Source organism: Cervus canadensis, chromosome 9 (assembly GCF_019320065.1).
Source record: "Cervus canadensis isolate Bull #8, Minnesota chromosome 9, ASM1932006v1, whole genome shotgun sequence".
NCBI classification, from domain to species: domain Eukaryota; kingdom Metazoa; phylum Chordata; class Mammalia; order Artiodactyla; family Cervidae; genus Cervus; species Cervus canadensis.
Genome location: NC_057394.1, coordinates 60,832,985 through 60,848,468, shown reverse-complemented (window position 1 = coordinate 60,848,468; position 15,484 = coordinate 60,832,985). Strand labels below are relative to the sequence as shown.

Genomic DNA, 15,484 nt, shown 5'->3' with positions numbered 1-15,484 from the left:
AAAGAGTTCTTTTGGGTTTTTCTGCAGGATGTTAGAGAAAACAATACACAAATAATAAAAAGAAAAGAATATAAACATAATACTAGAGAAAGTCATGGAATCACAGGGAAGAAAGCAAGAGAAGAAAGGAACAGAGAACAACAAAAATAGCCAGAAAACAGTTAACAGAATGGCAGGAAGCACATGCCTGTCGATCATCACTGTAACTGTACATGGACTGAATGCTCCAACCGGAAGACACAGGGTAGCTTAACAGACACAAACACAAGACCCATACACATGCTGTCTGCAAGAGACTTACTTTAGATCTAAAATCACACCCGGACCGGAAGCGCGCAGACAGAAAAGCTATTCCACATGAGCATAAATGAAAAGGAATATGGGATAACACACTTATACCATTCAAAATGATTTTAAAGCAAAGACTGTAACAAGAGACAAAGAAAGGCACTACCTAGTGAGAAAGGGATCAATCCAACAGGAAAATGTGACACTAGTTAATACATATATAGCCAACACAGGAGCACCTGGATCCACAAAGCCAATATTAGCAGACTCAAGGGCAGAAACCGGAGGGTAATACAGTAATAGCAGGCGACTTAGGTCAGTAGATCATCATTCAGACAGAAATCAGTAAGGAAAACCATCAGCCTTAGGCTGGGGCTTCGCAGGTGGTGCTAGGCCTTAGGTTAGCAAAGGTTTTCAGCCATTATTTCTTCAAATGGGTTTTCTGTCCTTCTCACTCTCTTCCCCTCTGGGACTCCAATAATGTGAATCGTAGCACACTTGATGTTGCCCAAGAGGTCCCTTAAGCTAGTTCCATTTCTTGGTTTCTTTTTTCTTTTTGCTGTTCGGATTGGGTGAATTCCACTAACTTATCTTCTAGATCACTGGTCCTTTCTTCTGAATTATCTAATATGCTGCTGGCTTCCTCTAGTGTATTTTTCATTTCCATTATTGTATTCTTCAGTTCTGATTTTTTTTTTTAATATTTTCTATCTCTGTTGAAATTCTCACTTTTCTATTCTACTGAGTTCAGTGAGTTATCTTTATGACCATTACTTTGAACAACTTATCTGGAAGGTTGCTTATTTCCATTTCATTCAATCTATTTCTGAGTGTTTTCATCTTCTTATTTTGTTTGGAACATATTCCTTTGTTTCTTCATTTTGCCTAACTTTGTGTTTTTTCCTACATATTGGGTAGACCAGCTATGCCTCCTGGTCTTGAGAGAGTGGCTTTGTATAGTATGGCTGGTCCCCGTAACATGGTCTTTGGTTACTAGGGTCAGATGCCCAAGGAGTGTCCCCTTGGTGGGTGGCATCTGTTTTCCTGTTGCGGCTTGGCTGTACTTTCTGAGGATGTGCTTGTATGCAGGGTTGGACCCCAGTGTGGCTGACTGAAAGGCCCAACTGCAACTGTGATGGATGCTCTGATGTGTGGGGATGACCCCTGGGGCAGGAGACACTTTGAGGCAACATGACTGATGGCCAAAGGGGTCTGCCAGGCCTGCCAGGACAGGGGGCCACTTTGGTGAGGCTCCAGTGTCTACTGCAGGCACCCATCTTAATTTTATTTTTGAAGGAATAGTAAAGTATCAGTTTTAAGTGGAAGCTCATCATCATCATTTTTTCTTCCAAAGCTACATCATTCTTATTTCATTCAATTATTTTATAAAAATTATTTAAGCCTTGATTTTATTTCACTATGATTTTTATTTCTAACTGCTAGACTAACTGAATGATTGCTTTGAGCTTGATATTATATGAGCACTTCATTTTCATTATTTAAGGCTCCTCTCAACAATATGCTGTTCACTGTCACTCCACTGGAATACGTAAGAATTGGGATATGAACTCTTGTCTGAAACCAGAGTGTGAATTCTTAGCAACTATAGCAAATCCTCTCTCATGTTCAGGAAAAGATTTATAAGGTAAAAATTAGCAAGAAAGGGGGGAATTCAAGTTTAGACTTTATCATATCTAATAAAGTTACATTTAATTGTTCATCTTAATTGGAAGGAAAAAAGAAAGAAAACGACACTAGAACTTGCCATAAGATTGTCCTTAGGGGACATCACATGAAATTGACTCAAATAGATCCCCTTGCGATCTGGTCCAAGATGAATCATATTTATATTGAATTAGACCATTAATGCTATATGAAGCCCCAAGACAAAGACAGTTTACAGAACCATCTACAGCCCTCAAATGCTTGCAACTAGCATTCTCTCAAATTACCTTTGAGTCCTTTGCATAATAAAGTGTACGACCTCGAAGTTTGAAGTATCGCTTTTTCCACCTTTGGAAAGAACTGGTTTGCTTCAACAGCTGTCCCTCTTTAACACTGGTCTAGGGAGAAGCAGAAGCACAACAACATGATTAAAATGAAATCCAAAGCCAAATAACATTCAAAATTAATGACACACTATCATTAACATTTTGAATATTATTTTTCATGTTTTGCAAATTACAGGAGAAAATATTTTACTCTCACCATTCAACCATGGAAACACACGTGCAAAGCTCCAAGTAGTAAAGGTGAATCTGACACGCCCTCAAAGCAGTCACAAATAGTATGGAAGATACATGCATAAAATATGAATACATGTACCTATATAAGTGTGTGTGTATACACACACACACACACACACACACACTTACACATAGTAAAGATTTAATAAATGATGGAAGGGTACCTATACAAATACCTATATAAGTGTATAGGTATATATATACACACACATATATACCTATACACTTATAGGTATATATGTGTATATATACATATACATATGTGTATATATGTGTTTGTTTGACTCCAAATTTAATAAATGATGGAAGGGTAGATGTACAGTAAATGCAATGGTTAAGAAGGCATGAACTCTGGAGCCAGAAACACTGTGATCAACTCCTGGTGACACCTCTGAGTAGCTGGATGATCTTAAGCAAATCAATAAACATCTTCTGCCTTTAATTATTCATCTACAAAATGAAGTTGACAACAAGACATACCTTTCCAGGCTGCTGTTGTCAAGAATAAATCTTTAAAACATGTAAAGGATTTATTGCATGGCACACAGGAAGTGCTCATTAAATGTCAGTTATCATCAACTATGTGTTACTGTAACAAACACATACACAAAGTATGGTGCATGGTGGTTCAGAAAAGAAAGCTCTGTGTCAGAGAGAGTCAAATGTGTCATCCTCCCAGGGGACAGCCTTAGGTAGGTCTTGAAGGAGTTTATCAGAATGATAAGGAAGGGTTTTTTGTTGTTGTTCAGTTATTAAGTCCTGTCCAATCTTTATGACCCCCCCATGGACTGCAGCACACCAGGCTCCCCTGTCCTTCACTCTTTCCCAGAGTTTGCTCAAATTTATGTCCATTGAGTTAGTGGCTATCTAACCATCTCATCCTCTGTCACCCCCTTCTCCTTTTGCCTTCAATCTTTCCTAGCATCAGGGTCTTTTCCGATGAGTCAGTTCTTCGCATCAAGTGACCAAAGTATTAAAGTTTCAGCATCAGTCTTTCTAATGAATATTCAGGGTTGATTTCCTTTAGGATTGACCAGTTTGATCTCCTTGCAGTCCAAGGGACTCTCAAGAGTCTTCTCCAAAACCACATTTCAAAAGCATCAATTCTTTGGCGCTCTTCTTTATAGTCCAACTCTCACATCCATACACAACTACTGGAAAAACCATAGCTTTGACTAGACGGACCTTTGTTGGCAAAGTAATGTCTCTGCTTCTTAATAAACTGTTCCAGGTTTGTCATAGTGTTTCTTCCAAGGAGCAAGAGTCTTTTAATTTCATGGCTGCAGTCACTGTCCATAGTGATTCTGGAGCCCAGGAAAATAAAATCTGTTACTGCTAAACTTCTTCCCTTTCTATCTGCCATGAAGTGATGGGACCAGATGCCATGATCTTGGTTTTCTGAATGTTGAGTCTCAAGCCAGCTTTTTCACTCTCTTCTTTCACCCTCATGAAGAGGCTCTTTAGTTCCTCTTCACTTTCTGCCATTAGAGTGGTATCATCTGCTTAACTGAGGTTGTTGATATTTCTCCCAGCAATCTTGATTCCAACTTGTGCTTCATCCAGCCTGGCATTTCACATGACGTATTCTAGATAGAAGTTAAATAAGAAGAGTGACAATATACAGTCTTGTCATATTCCCTTCTCAATTTTGAACCAGTCCATTATTCCATGTCCAGTTCCAACTGTTGCTTCCTGAGCTGCATACAGGTTTCTCAGGAGACAGGTAAGGTGGTCTAGTATTCCCATCTTTTTAAGAATTTTCCACATTTTGCTGTGATCCTCATGTCAAAGGCTTTAGCATAGTCAATGAAGGAGAAGTAGATGTTTTCTTGAACTCTCTTGCTTTCCCCATGATCCAATGAATGTTGGCAATTTGATCTCTGGTTCCTCTGCCTTTTCTAAATCCAGCTTCTACATCTGGAAGCTCTCAAGTTCTTATGTGCTGCTGAAGCCTCGCTTGAAGGATTTTGAGCATAACCTTGCGAGCATGTGAAATGAGCATAACTGTATGGTAGTCTGAACATTCTTTTGCATTGCTCTTCTTTGGGACTGGAATGAAAACTGACCTCTTCCAGTCCTGTGGTCACTGCTGAGTTTTCCAAACGTATTTTAGGTGTGTGCAAAAGTAGAAAAGTTTAAATCAGCACAGATATTTGGGGGATCTTCATAGAATTTTTGGTTATAAACGCAGGGTAGGGCTTTCAACAGGGAGCAACAAGAGATGTGGCTGGAAGAGGTGGGCAGGGCTTCTATGATTCTTGGCTACACCTTGCGCTAGGTGCTTTATGTGTATACCAGTTCATTTTATTGCCACCAACAACATCCTTGGAACCCCTCTGACTTCATCTAGTATGTCTCCTTCACTTGGTCACCTTCCCTCCTTCACAACAGCACTTTGCTCTTAAGTAGGCATACATGCACGACCTTTAAGACTTAACACCACCTATTCTTTCCTCCTCTGGGAAAGAATAGGTTCTACCCTCAAATATGCATCTGATCAACTCCCTCATTTCTTTCAAGTCTCTGATCCTCTCGATGAGACCCACCTCACTAACCTATTTAACATACTCTTCGTATTTCCCTCCATCCTGATCTTTTTTACTTTCCCCACACAAAGTGCTTCCCATTTTGTAACATATAATGCAATGTGCGTGCGTGAGTGCCCAGTGGTGTCTGACTCTTTGTGACCCCAGGAACTGTAATCTGCCAGGCTCCTCTGTCCATGGAATTTTCCAGACAAGAATACAGGAGTTGCAATTTCCTACTTCAGGGAATCTTCTCTACTCAGGGATCGAACCCTGGTCTCCTGTGTCCCCAGCATTAACAGGTGGATTCTTTACCGCTGCATCACCTGGGAAGTCCATTATGTAATATAATTTATTATATTTATTGTGTTCATCCACTCCAGTATTTTGGGGCTTCCCTTGTGGCTCAGCTGGTAAAGAATCCTCCTGCAATGGGGGAGACCTGTGTTTGATCCCTGGGTTGGGAAGATCACCTGGAGAAGGGAAAGGCTACCCACTCCAGTATTCTGGCCTGGAGAGTTCCATGGACTGTACAGTCCATGGGGTCACAAAGAGTCAGACACAACTAAGCAACTTTCACTTTCAATTCACTTTCATGATATGGAAGTCTGTATGAATGAATAGAAGATGCTGAGATTAACTCATGTTTGTTTGACTCCAGAGTTTATTTCCAACTTCTACACTATACTGTCTTTTATTATCAACAAAACATAAAATATTGAGAAAAGTTTATTTCCTCTAATAGGGTAGTTAGGTCATACTAATGTTTACTTTCAATTTCATTATAAGATTCCCTCTAGAGCTTGCTCTCAGATGGTCCTCCAGGAATTGTGAGAGCATTAAAGTTTAATAATAACAAAACATTTTTGTATCTTCAGTACCAAAGAGCCCGACATAGAATCAGACAGACAGCCTTCAAGCCAGGCTCCACTACACACTACCAATACAAATCTGGGCAAGTTACTTCAGTTCTCTGTGCTCCCATTTCCTCCCCTAAAATCCAGGCATAATAACGCCAACTTCACAAGCTGGTTGCATCTAATTTAATGATAAGATAATGGCTCAAGAGCACTTAGAACACCATCTGGATTACAGAAAATATTTAATAAATGGCAGAAAGTGTTACTATGATATCATGATGCTATTAAGTTCAGGGAGTATTTGCCAGGCACCAAATTATAAGAGCTTATTGGAAGAAGTGAGTAAGTGTTTGCAGGCCACTGTGAGAGCAAACAACAGCTGGAATGGAAGCAGAGTGTCAAGAGATGAAGCGAAGGGAGCCAAGAGCCAGGAGATGCTGACCACAAGGGGAGTTTGCTTTTTTATTCTAAGTGCAAAAAGCTAGTGAGCTGTCTGAAGCAGAAGCCGGGGAAATGGGTGAGAAAGCAAGGGGAGAACCAATTTAGGAGGCGACTGCAGGAGTCCCAGGGAGAGACCAGGGAAGACGGAACTAGGATTGTAGCATCACTGAGAAGTAGCGGAAGTTGAGCTGTTAGTGTGGAGGCAGAATCTACTGGCCTTGCTGGCCTTACCTTCTTACTTTACCTTACCAGCCTGACCTTCTTGACATGAAGGGCAAGAGACAGAAAGGAACCAAGAGAAAGTGGAAGCACCTGCCTTGGGCAACTAGATGCAAAAGATTGAGAGAGTTCCGTGTGCTAGACAAGAGGTCTTTGTTGGTTGCTCATTTTAAACACAGCAGTATGTACTCGACCATTGCAAAGTCTGCTCAGTGTTATGTGTCAGCCTGGATGGGAGGGGGTTGGGGAGAACGGCTACATGTGCATATGGCTGAGTCCCTCCGCGGTTCACCTGAAACTACCACAACACTGTTAATTGGCTAACCCTAATACAAAATGTTTTCGGTGTTAAAAAAATAATTTAATGTCAAAAAAAAAAAAAAAAAAGATTGAGAGAGAAAGGGTAGGAATAAGGAAGAGTTAGGTGGTGAGCCACCCTGCTGTAGCCCAGGGTAGGAAGCCTACATTCTTAAACCCAAACACAAAATCTTGAAATGCTAGAGAGATATAACTCTTGCAGGGAACAAACCTCTTGGCAATTCAAAGGCTAAAACGTGGGTGTTTTCAGATTTTTGTGAAGTTGCTTAAGGCAATGAGGAAGAAAAATTAACATTTAGTCTACTTATGTTCTATAAGGCTGTTTTTTTAAAAGCATAAATAACCTAATACTTCTTCTCCACATGTTTATTAAAGTAATTTTCTAAAATGAAAACCTGATAACATTATGCCACTGCTTAAAGTCCTTCCAGTTTTCTTTTTCTAAGTGAAGTACGGTTGACTCACCATATTGTCTTGGTTTCAGATATACACCAAAGTGATTCAGTTACACATATACCAATTCCTTTTCAGATTCTTTTCCCTTATAGGGTATTACAAAATACGGAGTAGAGTTCCCTGTGCTATACGGTAGGTCCTTGCTGGTTATCTGTTTTGTACACCGAAGTGTGTATATTTTAATCCCACACTCCTAATTTATCCCTCCCCCCCTTTCCCCTTTGGTAACCATAAATTTGTTTTCTATGTCTGTGGTTCTTTTACTATTTTGTAAATCAGTTTCATCTGTATCTTTTTTTTTTTTTTTTTGCCTGGAATATAAAGTCCAAACTTTTATATGTGTCAGAAAAGACACCTGTGTGATGCTCTCCAAACTCCCCACTTGACCGTTTGCAGGCTCCTCCCTCTGTCCTAAATGTCCTTTCCTTAATCACCTGTCTTTAGAAAAGAAAAAAATATATATATACATATATATATATATTCCTTTCATTTGGCTTTGTCGGGTCTCAGCTGCAGCAGGCAGGATCTTCGTTGCAGGGCAAGGGCTTAGTAGTTGTGGCAGGAGGGCTAAGCTGCCCCACGGCATGTGGGATCTTAGCCCCCCACCAGGCATTAAACCGCATCCCCTGAACTGGAAGGCAGAGTTCTCAACCACTGGACCCCCAGGGAAGTCCCCACAATCGCCTGTCTTGAAAGCTCCTAATCACTTCGACTCTGACTCAGTGCCATGGCCCCCGGAAGGCTTCCCCACCTGCTAGGAAGAAGTGAATACCTGCACCTTTGTCCACCGAATGCATCCTTCTCCTCCCTGTTTAACGGCACCTCTGACAACTGACTGGCATGTTTGTGGTCCCACCAGGCTGTGACGTTCACAGAGCAAAGACTGTGTTAACGTCACCAATTAACACATTCGCTGGCACTTTAAGGGGCTTCCCTTGTGGCTCAGCTGGTAAAGAATCTGCCCGCAATGCGGGAGACCTGGATTTGATCCCTGGGTTGGGAAGATCCCCTGGAGAAGGGAAAGGCTACCCAGTCCAGTCTTCTGGCCTGGAGAATTTTGGACTGTATAGTCCATGGGGTCACAAAGAGTCAGACACAACTGAGCAACTTTCACTTCACTGACACTTTAAGACCTCCATAAGTGTTAACCAAAACCACTTTTATTTTATTTATTTCTTGGCCGTGCCAGGCGGTATATGCAATCTTTATTCCCCAATCAGGACTAGAACTGCATTGGAAGTGTGGGGTCTTAACCACCGGACTACCAGGGAAATTCCCAAATAACTGTGAACGTGTAAAATGGTATATAAGTTTGTCTTTTAAAGAAAGCAGTAGAAAATGGAAAAGAGTGGCTATAAATGACTTTATGGTTCCTGGCATTCAGCACATCTGAGCCTGCTTCTTTTTACTGTGGTATAAAAACAGTAGTGCTTAGTTGCTAGTCCTGTCTGACTCTTTGCAACCCATGGACTGTAGCCCACCAGGCTCCTCCGTCCATGGGATTCTCCAGGAAAGAATACTGGAGTGGGTTGCCATGCCCTCCTCCAGGAGATCTTCCCAACCCAGGGATCGAATCCAGGTCTCCCGCACTACAAGCAGATTCTTCACCATGTAAGCCACCAGGAAAGCCCAAAAAACAGCAGATACAACGCAAAAAAAAAAAAGTGTATACAGGGCTCCAGGTGCCGTCCCTGCGTGAAGGGCTGGGGAGAGACAGTCAGAGGGACAGGAAGACATCTGTCTATCCTGATTTTAAGACTAATGCTAATTTAAAGATGCTCTTTACACAGTCACTTTCAAAGCAAATTTACATGTGTTGTCCCATTTGACTTTACACATTTTTTCAATCCTGCGCAAGCATGGATTTACTTGCAATGTGTAAGGCTGAGGAGAATACAGAGATTTCTAAGATATATTCCTTATTTTCATGCATTTATAAACTTCTCTATGTTATAATACACAAACAGCCAATTTTAAATTCTTGAAGAAAGAAAAAAAGCAAGGAAAAAAAAACATCTGAAGTTAACTCACTTTCCTAGAGATGTGATTAAAAAGATTTAACTAGGAGGCAGTTTTTCACATGAAAGTTAATCCTCAAAATAAACTTCTGTTTATATATGGAGAGTTAAACAAACACTTCTCATGAAAGAAGGAGCATAACAAAAATGATTGATCTGCAACAGCTCCAGCCAGTATAATCATATAAGTAAAGTGTGGTTCAGAGAAAAATGATGTGATTTGAAAAATCTCAAAATAATAAGTAAAATAGATGAAGAAACAAGGAGCTTTTTAAAAATCACAATATTTAATATATTCAATATTACTGTTCACCTAGAATGAATGAATGTTCAAACTGAATTTGGTAACAGAAATAAGATATAGTTATAACGAGAGAGCTATTATTAAAATCTACTAAAAATACATATTAGAATTTTATGTTGTTTGCAATTTCCAGGATAAGGGATAAACTCTCCCCTCCCTCAAAAAAGGGCTTAGAAACATTTGCATTTAACAGCCATTTGGTCACATAAACTGATAGTTCAGTTCAGATAAAGAATCCGCCTGCAATGTGGGAGACCTGGGAAGATCCCCTGGGGAAGGGAAAGGCCACCCACTCCAGTATTCTGGCCTGGAGAATTCCATGGACTGTTGCAAAGGGTTGGACATGACTGAGTAACTTTCACTTTTCGTCACATAATCTAGCATATATTAGTTTAGTATTATTTGACCCTCGTGAAAAATCAGGAAAGCCACAGAGCCCCCAGTAGTAATCCAATAACCCAGTTTCCAAATATTAAAACCAAAAAGTCAAATGAACTGGCTTTGCCAAAAAATGTTTCAAAAAAATAAGTTTTAAAAGTTTTAAGATCTCTTTTCTATCTGGCTTTCTGCAGTTCAACGTCTTCAAGCTGTGGAATTACTCATTTCACACCCCTTTCTAAAAGCAAACACAAGTAATTTCTCTTTTAAATTATACACACATGAGTGCTCCAGGATTTCACCTAACATTTCGGAAACACCTCTGCGTCCAAAGTTGAAGCTGCTCTGGGGACTTACTACATCGATGTCCTAAGGAGAGTGCAGCTTTACAAACAGCCATTCCGTGAGCCTTTTTATAAAGCTAAGAATCTCTGAAAAATCTGTTCCTGCCTGATTTATCTGATAAATGTACATTTTCATATGTTGGCTTTGGGGGAACACCACATAGGTATGGTGAAGAGTCTGATGTGGAAAAGGGGAAATGTCAGTCATGACTCATGTTTTACAGATGCCTTCAAAAATTCCAGAAGCATCTTGAGCTTCTCCTCGTCTTGTCCCAACATGACCCCTTAACTTCTCTCCTAGGGAATGGGAATAAAATTTGTTGTGATAGGAGATTGGGCTGTTATGGGCTAAATGTTGGACAGCAATCCTAACTCCCAGTTTGATGGTACTAGGAGGTAGGGCCTTTGGGAGGAGACCGTGTCAAGAGGGCTTTCCCACGTGGCACTAGTGGTAAAGAGCCCGCCTGCCAATGCAAGAGACTTAAAAAGATGCAGGCTCAATCCCTGAGTTGGGAAGATCCCCTGGAGGAGGGCATGGCCACCCTCTCCAGTATTCTTGCCTAGAGAATCCCACGGACAGAGGAGCCTGGCGGGCTACACAGTCCATAGCGTCCCAGAGTCAGACACCACTGAAGCGACTTAGTATGCACGCGTGTGTCAAGAGGGTGGAGCCCACATGAATGGGGTTAAAGCCCTTACAAAAAAGACCCCAGAGCCACCTCCTGCCCCTTCCGCCAGGGAAGAGCACAGCCAGAAGACGGCTCTCTCCACTGGGACACTGATCTTAGACTTCCCAGACTACAGAACGGTGAGAAATAAGTATTTATTGTTTATTTTGGCAGTCTAGCATTTTTGTTATAGCAGCCTGAACAGACAAAGACATAGGTCAACAGAATTTTTACCACTGTATATTTTGTATGTAATCATTTCTTTCCCCTGAAAGTTGCTCAGTCATGTCTGACTCTTTGAGACCCCATTGACTATACAGTCCCTGGAATTCTCCAAGCCAGAATACTGGAGTGGGTAGCCTTTCCCTTCTAAAGGGGATCTTCCCAACCCAGGGATCGGACGCAGGTCTCCCACATTGCAGGAGGATTCTTTACCAGCTGAGCCACAGGGAAGCCCAAGAATACTGGAGTGATATATTTAAAAAAAAGAAAAAGAATACTGGAGTGGGTACACAGTCTTCTCCAGCATATCTTTCTGACCCAGGAATAGAACAGGATCTCCTTCTAATTCTCTGTCTACTTCATCCTCCCAAATAGAGAATTATTCTTTGTCTTATACCTTTCACTGCCATATCCAGTTTGTTATATAAGATCCAGGAAAGCTGTCTGTGTACAGGGTACCTGTCCAGAACCTATAACATCAGTGAGTCTATAAGACTTCCTTAAACGGTAAGCCTCTTTAGTTTTACAGACTTTAATTTCTAAAGTGGAAATAATATCTGTATATCTTTATGTGCTATTGTGATATGTGAAACAATGGATAAAAAAACCTATGTAATTCTTTAAAAAGGTGGTATGACAAGATATCATCATCAGTCACCTCAGTCCCCATGATAAGCATTACTTATTACAGAACAGATCTTGTCTTTCATTCCATCCCTTTCCACTCCTGCCTTTGCCTTAGTTCAAGCTTCTCTCACTCCTTTGAACTCAAAAGTACCCTATGTGGTCTCCATACTTGCAATTTTTCCCACCACTAGTCCATTCTTCCCACTGTGGACAGAATTACCCACGGGGGAAAAAAATTTTTGATCCTGCAAAAATTTGATTTAATACCTTCAATGGTTTCCTATGACCCACAGTGTAAATCTAGAATTGTGAGCTAGGCAGAGACTCTTCCTTCCACAAATGACCCACCCTCTTTAATAGTTTCATCTTCAGCAGTCCTAAATTCATCCACAGTAGAGGAGAAGTACCTGGGAATCCCCAAATCCTCCAAGAATCCCTGTGCCCAAGCTCTTACTCAAGCGTTTCCTTCTACTCATAATACTTTCCTCTGCTTCTTCTTAGAAACCTCCCACTCCATCCTATCATCCTCCAAGGCTCAGGTCACCATCATACCCTGGGTGCACCCAGTGTAACACAGACACACACACACACGTAACACTAACCATGTGAAATAAAAAATTCTTATCTCACTCCTCTGTATCTTATTTATTTTTCCATTCTACACGTATAACCATGTACTTGACACTAAGGAAATAATGAGTATGTTAACAGATTGATTCAATAATTAAGAAACAAAAAGTAAGAAATTTAAAGGATTAAAACATACCTCTCTATAAGAACTTGAGGAATTCAACAGAGAAAGAGATTTCAAATTTTCTTTCTAGCAAGTCAATATAGTGTCAGAAAGTACAAAAGAAATAGACCTGACTCCTAAAAAAGAGCCTTGGGACTTCCCTGGTGCTCCAGTGGCTAAGACTCCGTGCTTCCAAAGCAGGGAACCCAGGTCTGATTTCCGGTCAGAGAACTATAATAGATCCCACATGCCACAGTTAAGACCCGGTACATCCAAATAAATAAAATATATTTTTTAAAAAAAAGAACCCTGGATTAAGTTCCATTTCTGGCTCCATTTACTGTATTTGTGGCTGCATATGAGTGACAACATCTATGACCCTAAGTTTTCCTATCTGTAAGGTAAGGATAAATATCACCTGCCCTGCATTCCTCAGAGTTGTTAGGACAAAACAAAATACAGCATAAACATCTTTCATAAACTTCCAAATGTCATACAAAGTTTCACAAGCAAGGTACTATTTTAACAGGCTGTACTCTTGGGAAAAAGTATTTTAAGTGGAACTGACACAGTTAAATAAAGAGATACACCATTTCTGAACAATGGTTCGATGCTTACATTTAAAGAAATTATCCCCAAAAGATCAGGTTTAATTATATTAAGTATATAACCCCTAAATGTATACTCGTTTTCTAAACATAAAAATAAATTAATCATGAAATTATATTTAATAATGGAGCAGACTTTATAACTCTTATATAGTATTAGTATTTTACTTCTGAGAATATCAGTCTTATTTACCAGTAAGAATTATAAAACGATGACCACTGCTGTTGGATAGCTCCACTCGGGTGCCAGGGGCTCTTCAAAATTAAATTAGCCTCAAACTAACCTCCCTATTAGTCAGAGCAGGGCCAGGCCCACCTTATTCACCACTGCAGTGCCTATACTTTATCATGGTTCCCAGCACAGAGAACAGTTCTTAATTGTACAAATGAATAAACGAAGTGAATATTCAAATAAAGCAGCTGAGATGTCTTTGAGAGGAAACATGAGCTTTTAAGGGAGAGCCTGGGCAGGAAACTTGACAGCATTCTGAGAACCAGGTCCAGAAACATCTCTTTCTTAGTTGCAAATGTCCTTGCAGCAGATTTAAGCATTTCGTTGCTGACTATTCTCTGGGGTTTGCTTCCCCCCAGATTGAAAGCCAGTTCGCTTTTATTCACTACCCTTCACTCCACTAGTGTTAGTCACTCAGCTGTGTCCTACTCTTTGCGATCCCGTGGACTGTAGCCCACCAGGCTGCTCTGTCCCTGGGATGTTCCCGGCAAGAATACTAGAGCGGGTTTCCACTCTCTTCTCCAGGGGATCTCCTCAACCCAGGGATCGAACCTGGGCCTCCTGCATTGCAGGTGCATTCCTTACCACCTGAACCACCAGGGAAGCCTTTACACCAGGGAGCCTGGTGTTTATGATCCACTGCATCATAATTAATACTGTATTTGAATGGTATCCAGGCATATATCTATAAAATGTGTGTATCAGTGATCATCTTCCTATAAGTAACTTTCTAAGATATTTCTATAAATATCTATCTATAACTTAACAGCAATAAACTTTCTATCATTCCCTATTTTATCCAACAGTTAAACTGACAAAATTTGGCTTGAAAGGTCAAACGCACACCACACAGATCCAAATTCTGCTCTCCATCTCTAAAACTAAAAGTCTATCTTCATCACAAGATTGCACATTAATGTATGTGCCTTCTATGACAGCATCACTTTTTTTCTTTTATTAGCTCTTCTAGTTTGTGCCTGATTATAAAATAAGAACTATTTGTCTCCACAAATATGCCCAAGTTTATGCTGAATGGTTACTGCCCATCGTCTTAAGAGTTTGGAAGGTTAGCCAATTACTGTCATTCTGATTCAGTCTGTCAGTCTCTATTATCAGCCACGTATTCAATGGCTTAAAGCCTGATTTTTCTATCAGCCTCCAAATTTCCCTCCGTTCCTCTTAATTCCAGATCCTTTGGTTTTGTGCCTTGTATTCTTCTTTCCCTTTCTGAATTCTGTAGGAAATCTCTGTTAAAACAGACATACATTAAGCTCTATCAGATATACCAGTTATTATTCTAAAATCTGGCTGATCATTGAATCACACGGAGAACTTTATAGACATGAACAGTCTCAGTTCATCTAGGACTTTTTTAAACTAAAGTATAGTTGATCTCATGGGAAAAGACCCTGAAGCTGGGCAAGACTGAGGGCAAGAGGAGAAGGGGACGACAGAGGATGAGATGGTTGGATGGCATCAGCGCTCAATGGACAGGACTTTGAGCAAACTTCAGGAGCTGGTGAAGGACAGGGAAGTCTGGCATGCTGTAGATCACGGGATCCCAGTGAGTCAGACACGACTGAGCTACTGAACAACCACAGGTGATCTACAATATTGTGTTGGTTTCAGGTGTAGAGCAAAGTGATTCAGTTACACTTTTTTTCAGATTATTTTCTATTATAGGTTATTATATAAGATACTGAATATAGTTCCCTGTGCTATACAGTAAATCCTCATTGCTTATCTACTTTACGTAGTTTGTATCTGCTGACCCCATACTCCTAATTTGTCCCTCCCACCTCCTTTTCCCACTTGGTAACCATGTGCATGTTCAGTTGCTAAGTCGTGTCTTGGCTCTTTGCAACCCCATGGACTGCAGCATGCCAGGCTTCCCCGTCCTTCCCTCTCTCTCAGAGTTTGTTCAACTTCATATCTGTAAGTTTGTGTTTTACGTCTATGAGCCTGCTTCTGTTTTGTATACAGATTCGCTTTTATTA

The 15,484-nt window shown here is 40.5% G+C and overlaps 1 protein-coding gene across 8 annotated transcripts in view; it reads right to left on the bottom strand.

Annotated features, from left to right (window-relative positions):
• DGKH (diacylglycerol kinase eta) overlaps positions 1-15,484 on the bottom strand; it is a 216,703-nt gene that overhangs the window by 128,765 nt on the left and 72,454 nt on the right. For all 8 annotated transcript variants that reach the window (XM_043478236.1, XM_043478239.1, XM_043478232.1 and 5 more), the window contains one exon: positions 2,241-2,351. In XM_043478236.1, coding sequence (XP_043334171.1) covers positions 2,241-2,351 — 111 coding nt within the window. The remainder of the gene's footprint in view (positions 1-2,240; positions 2,352-15,484) is intronic.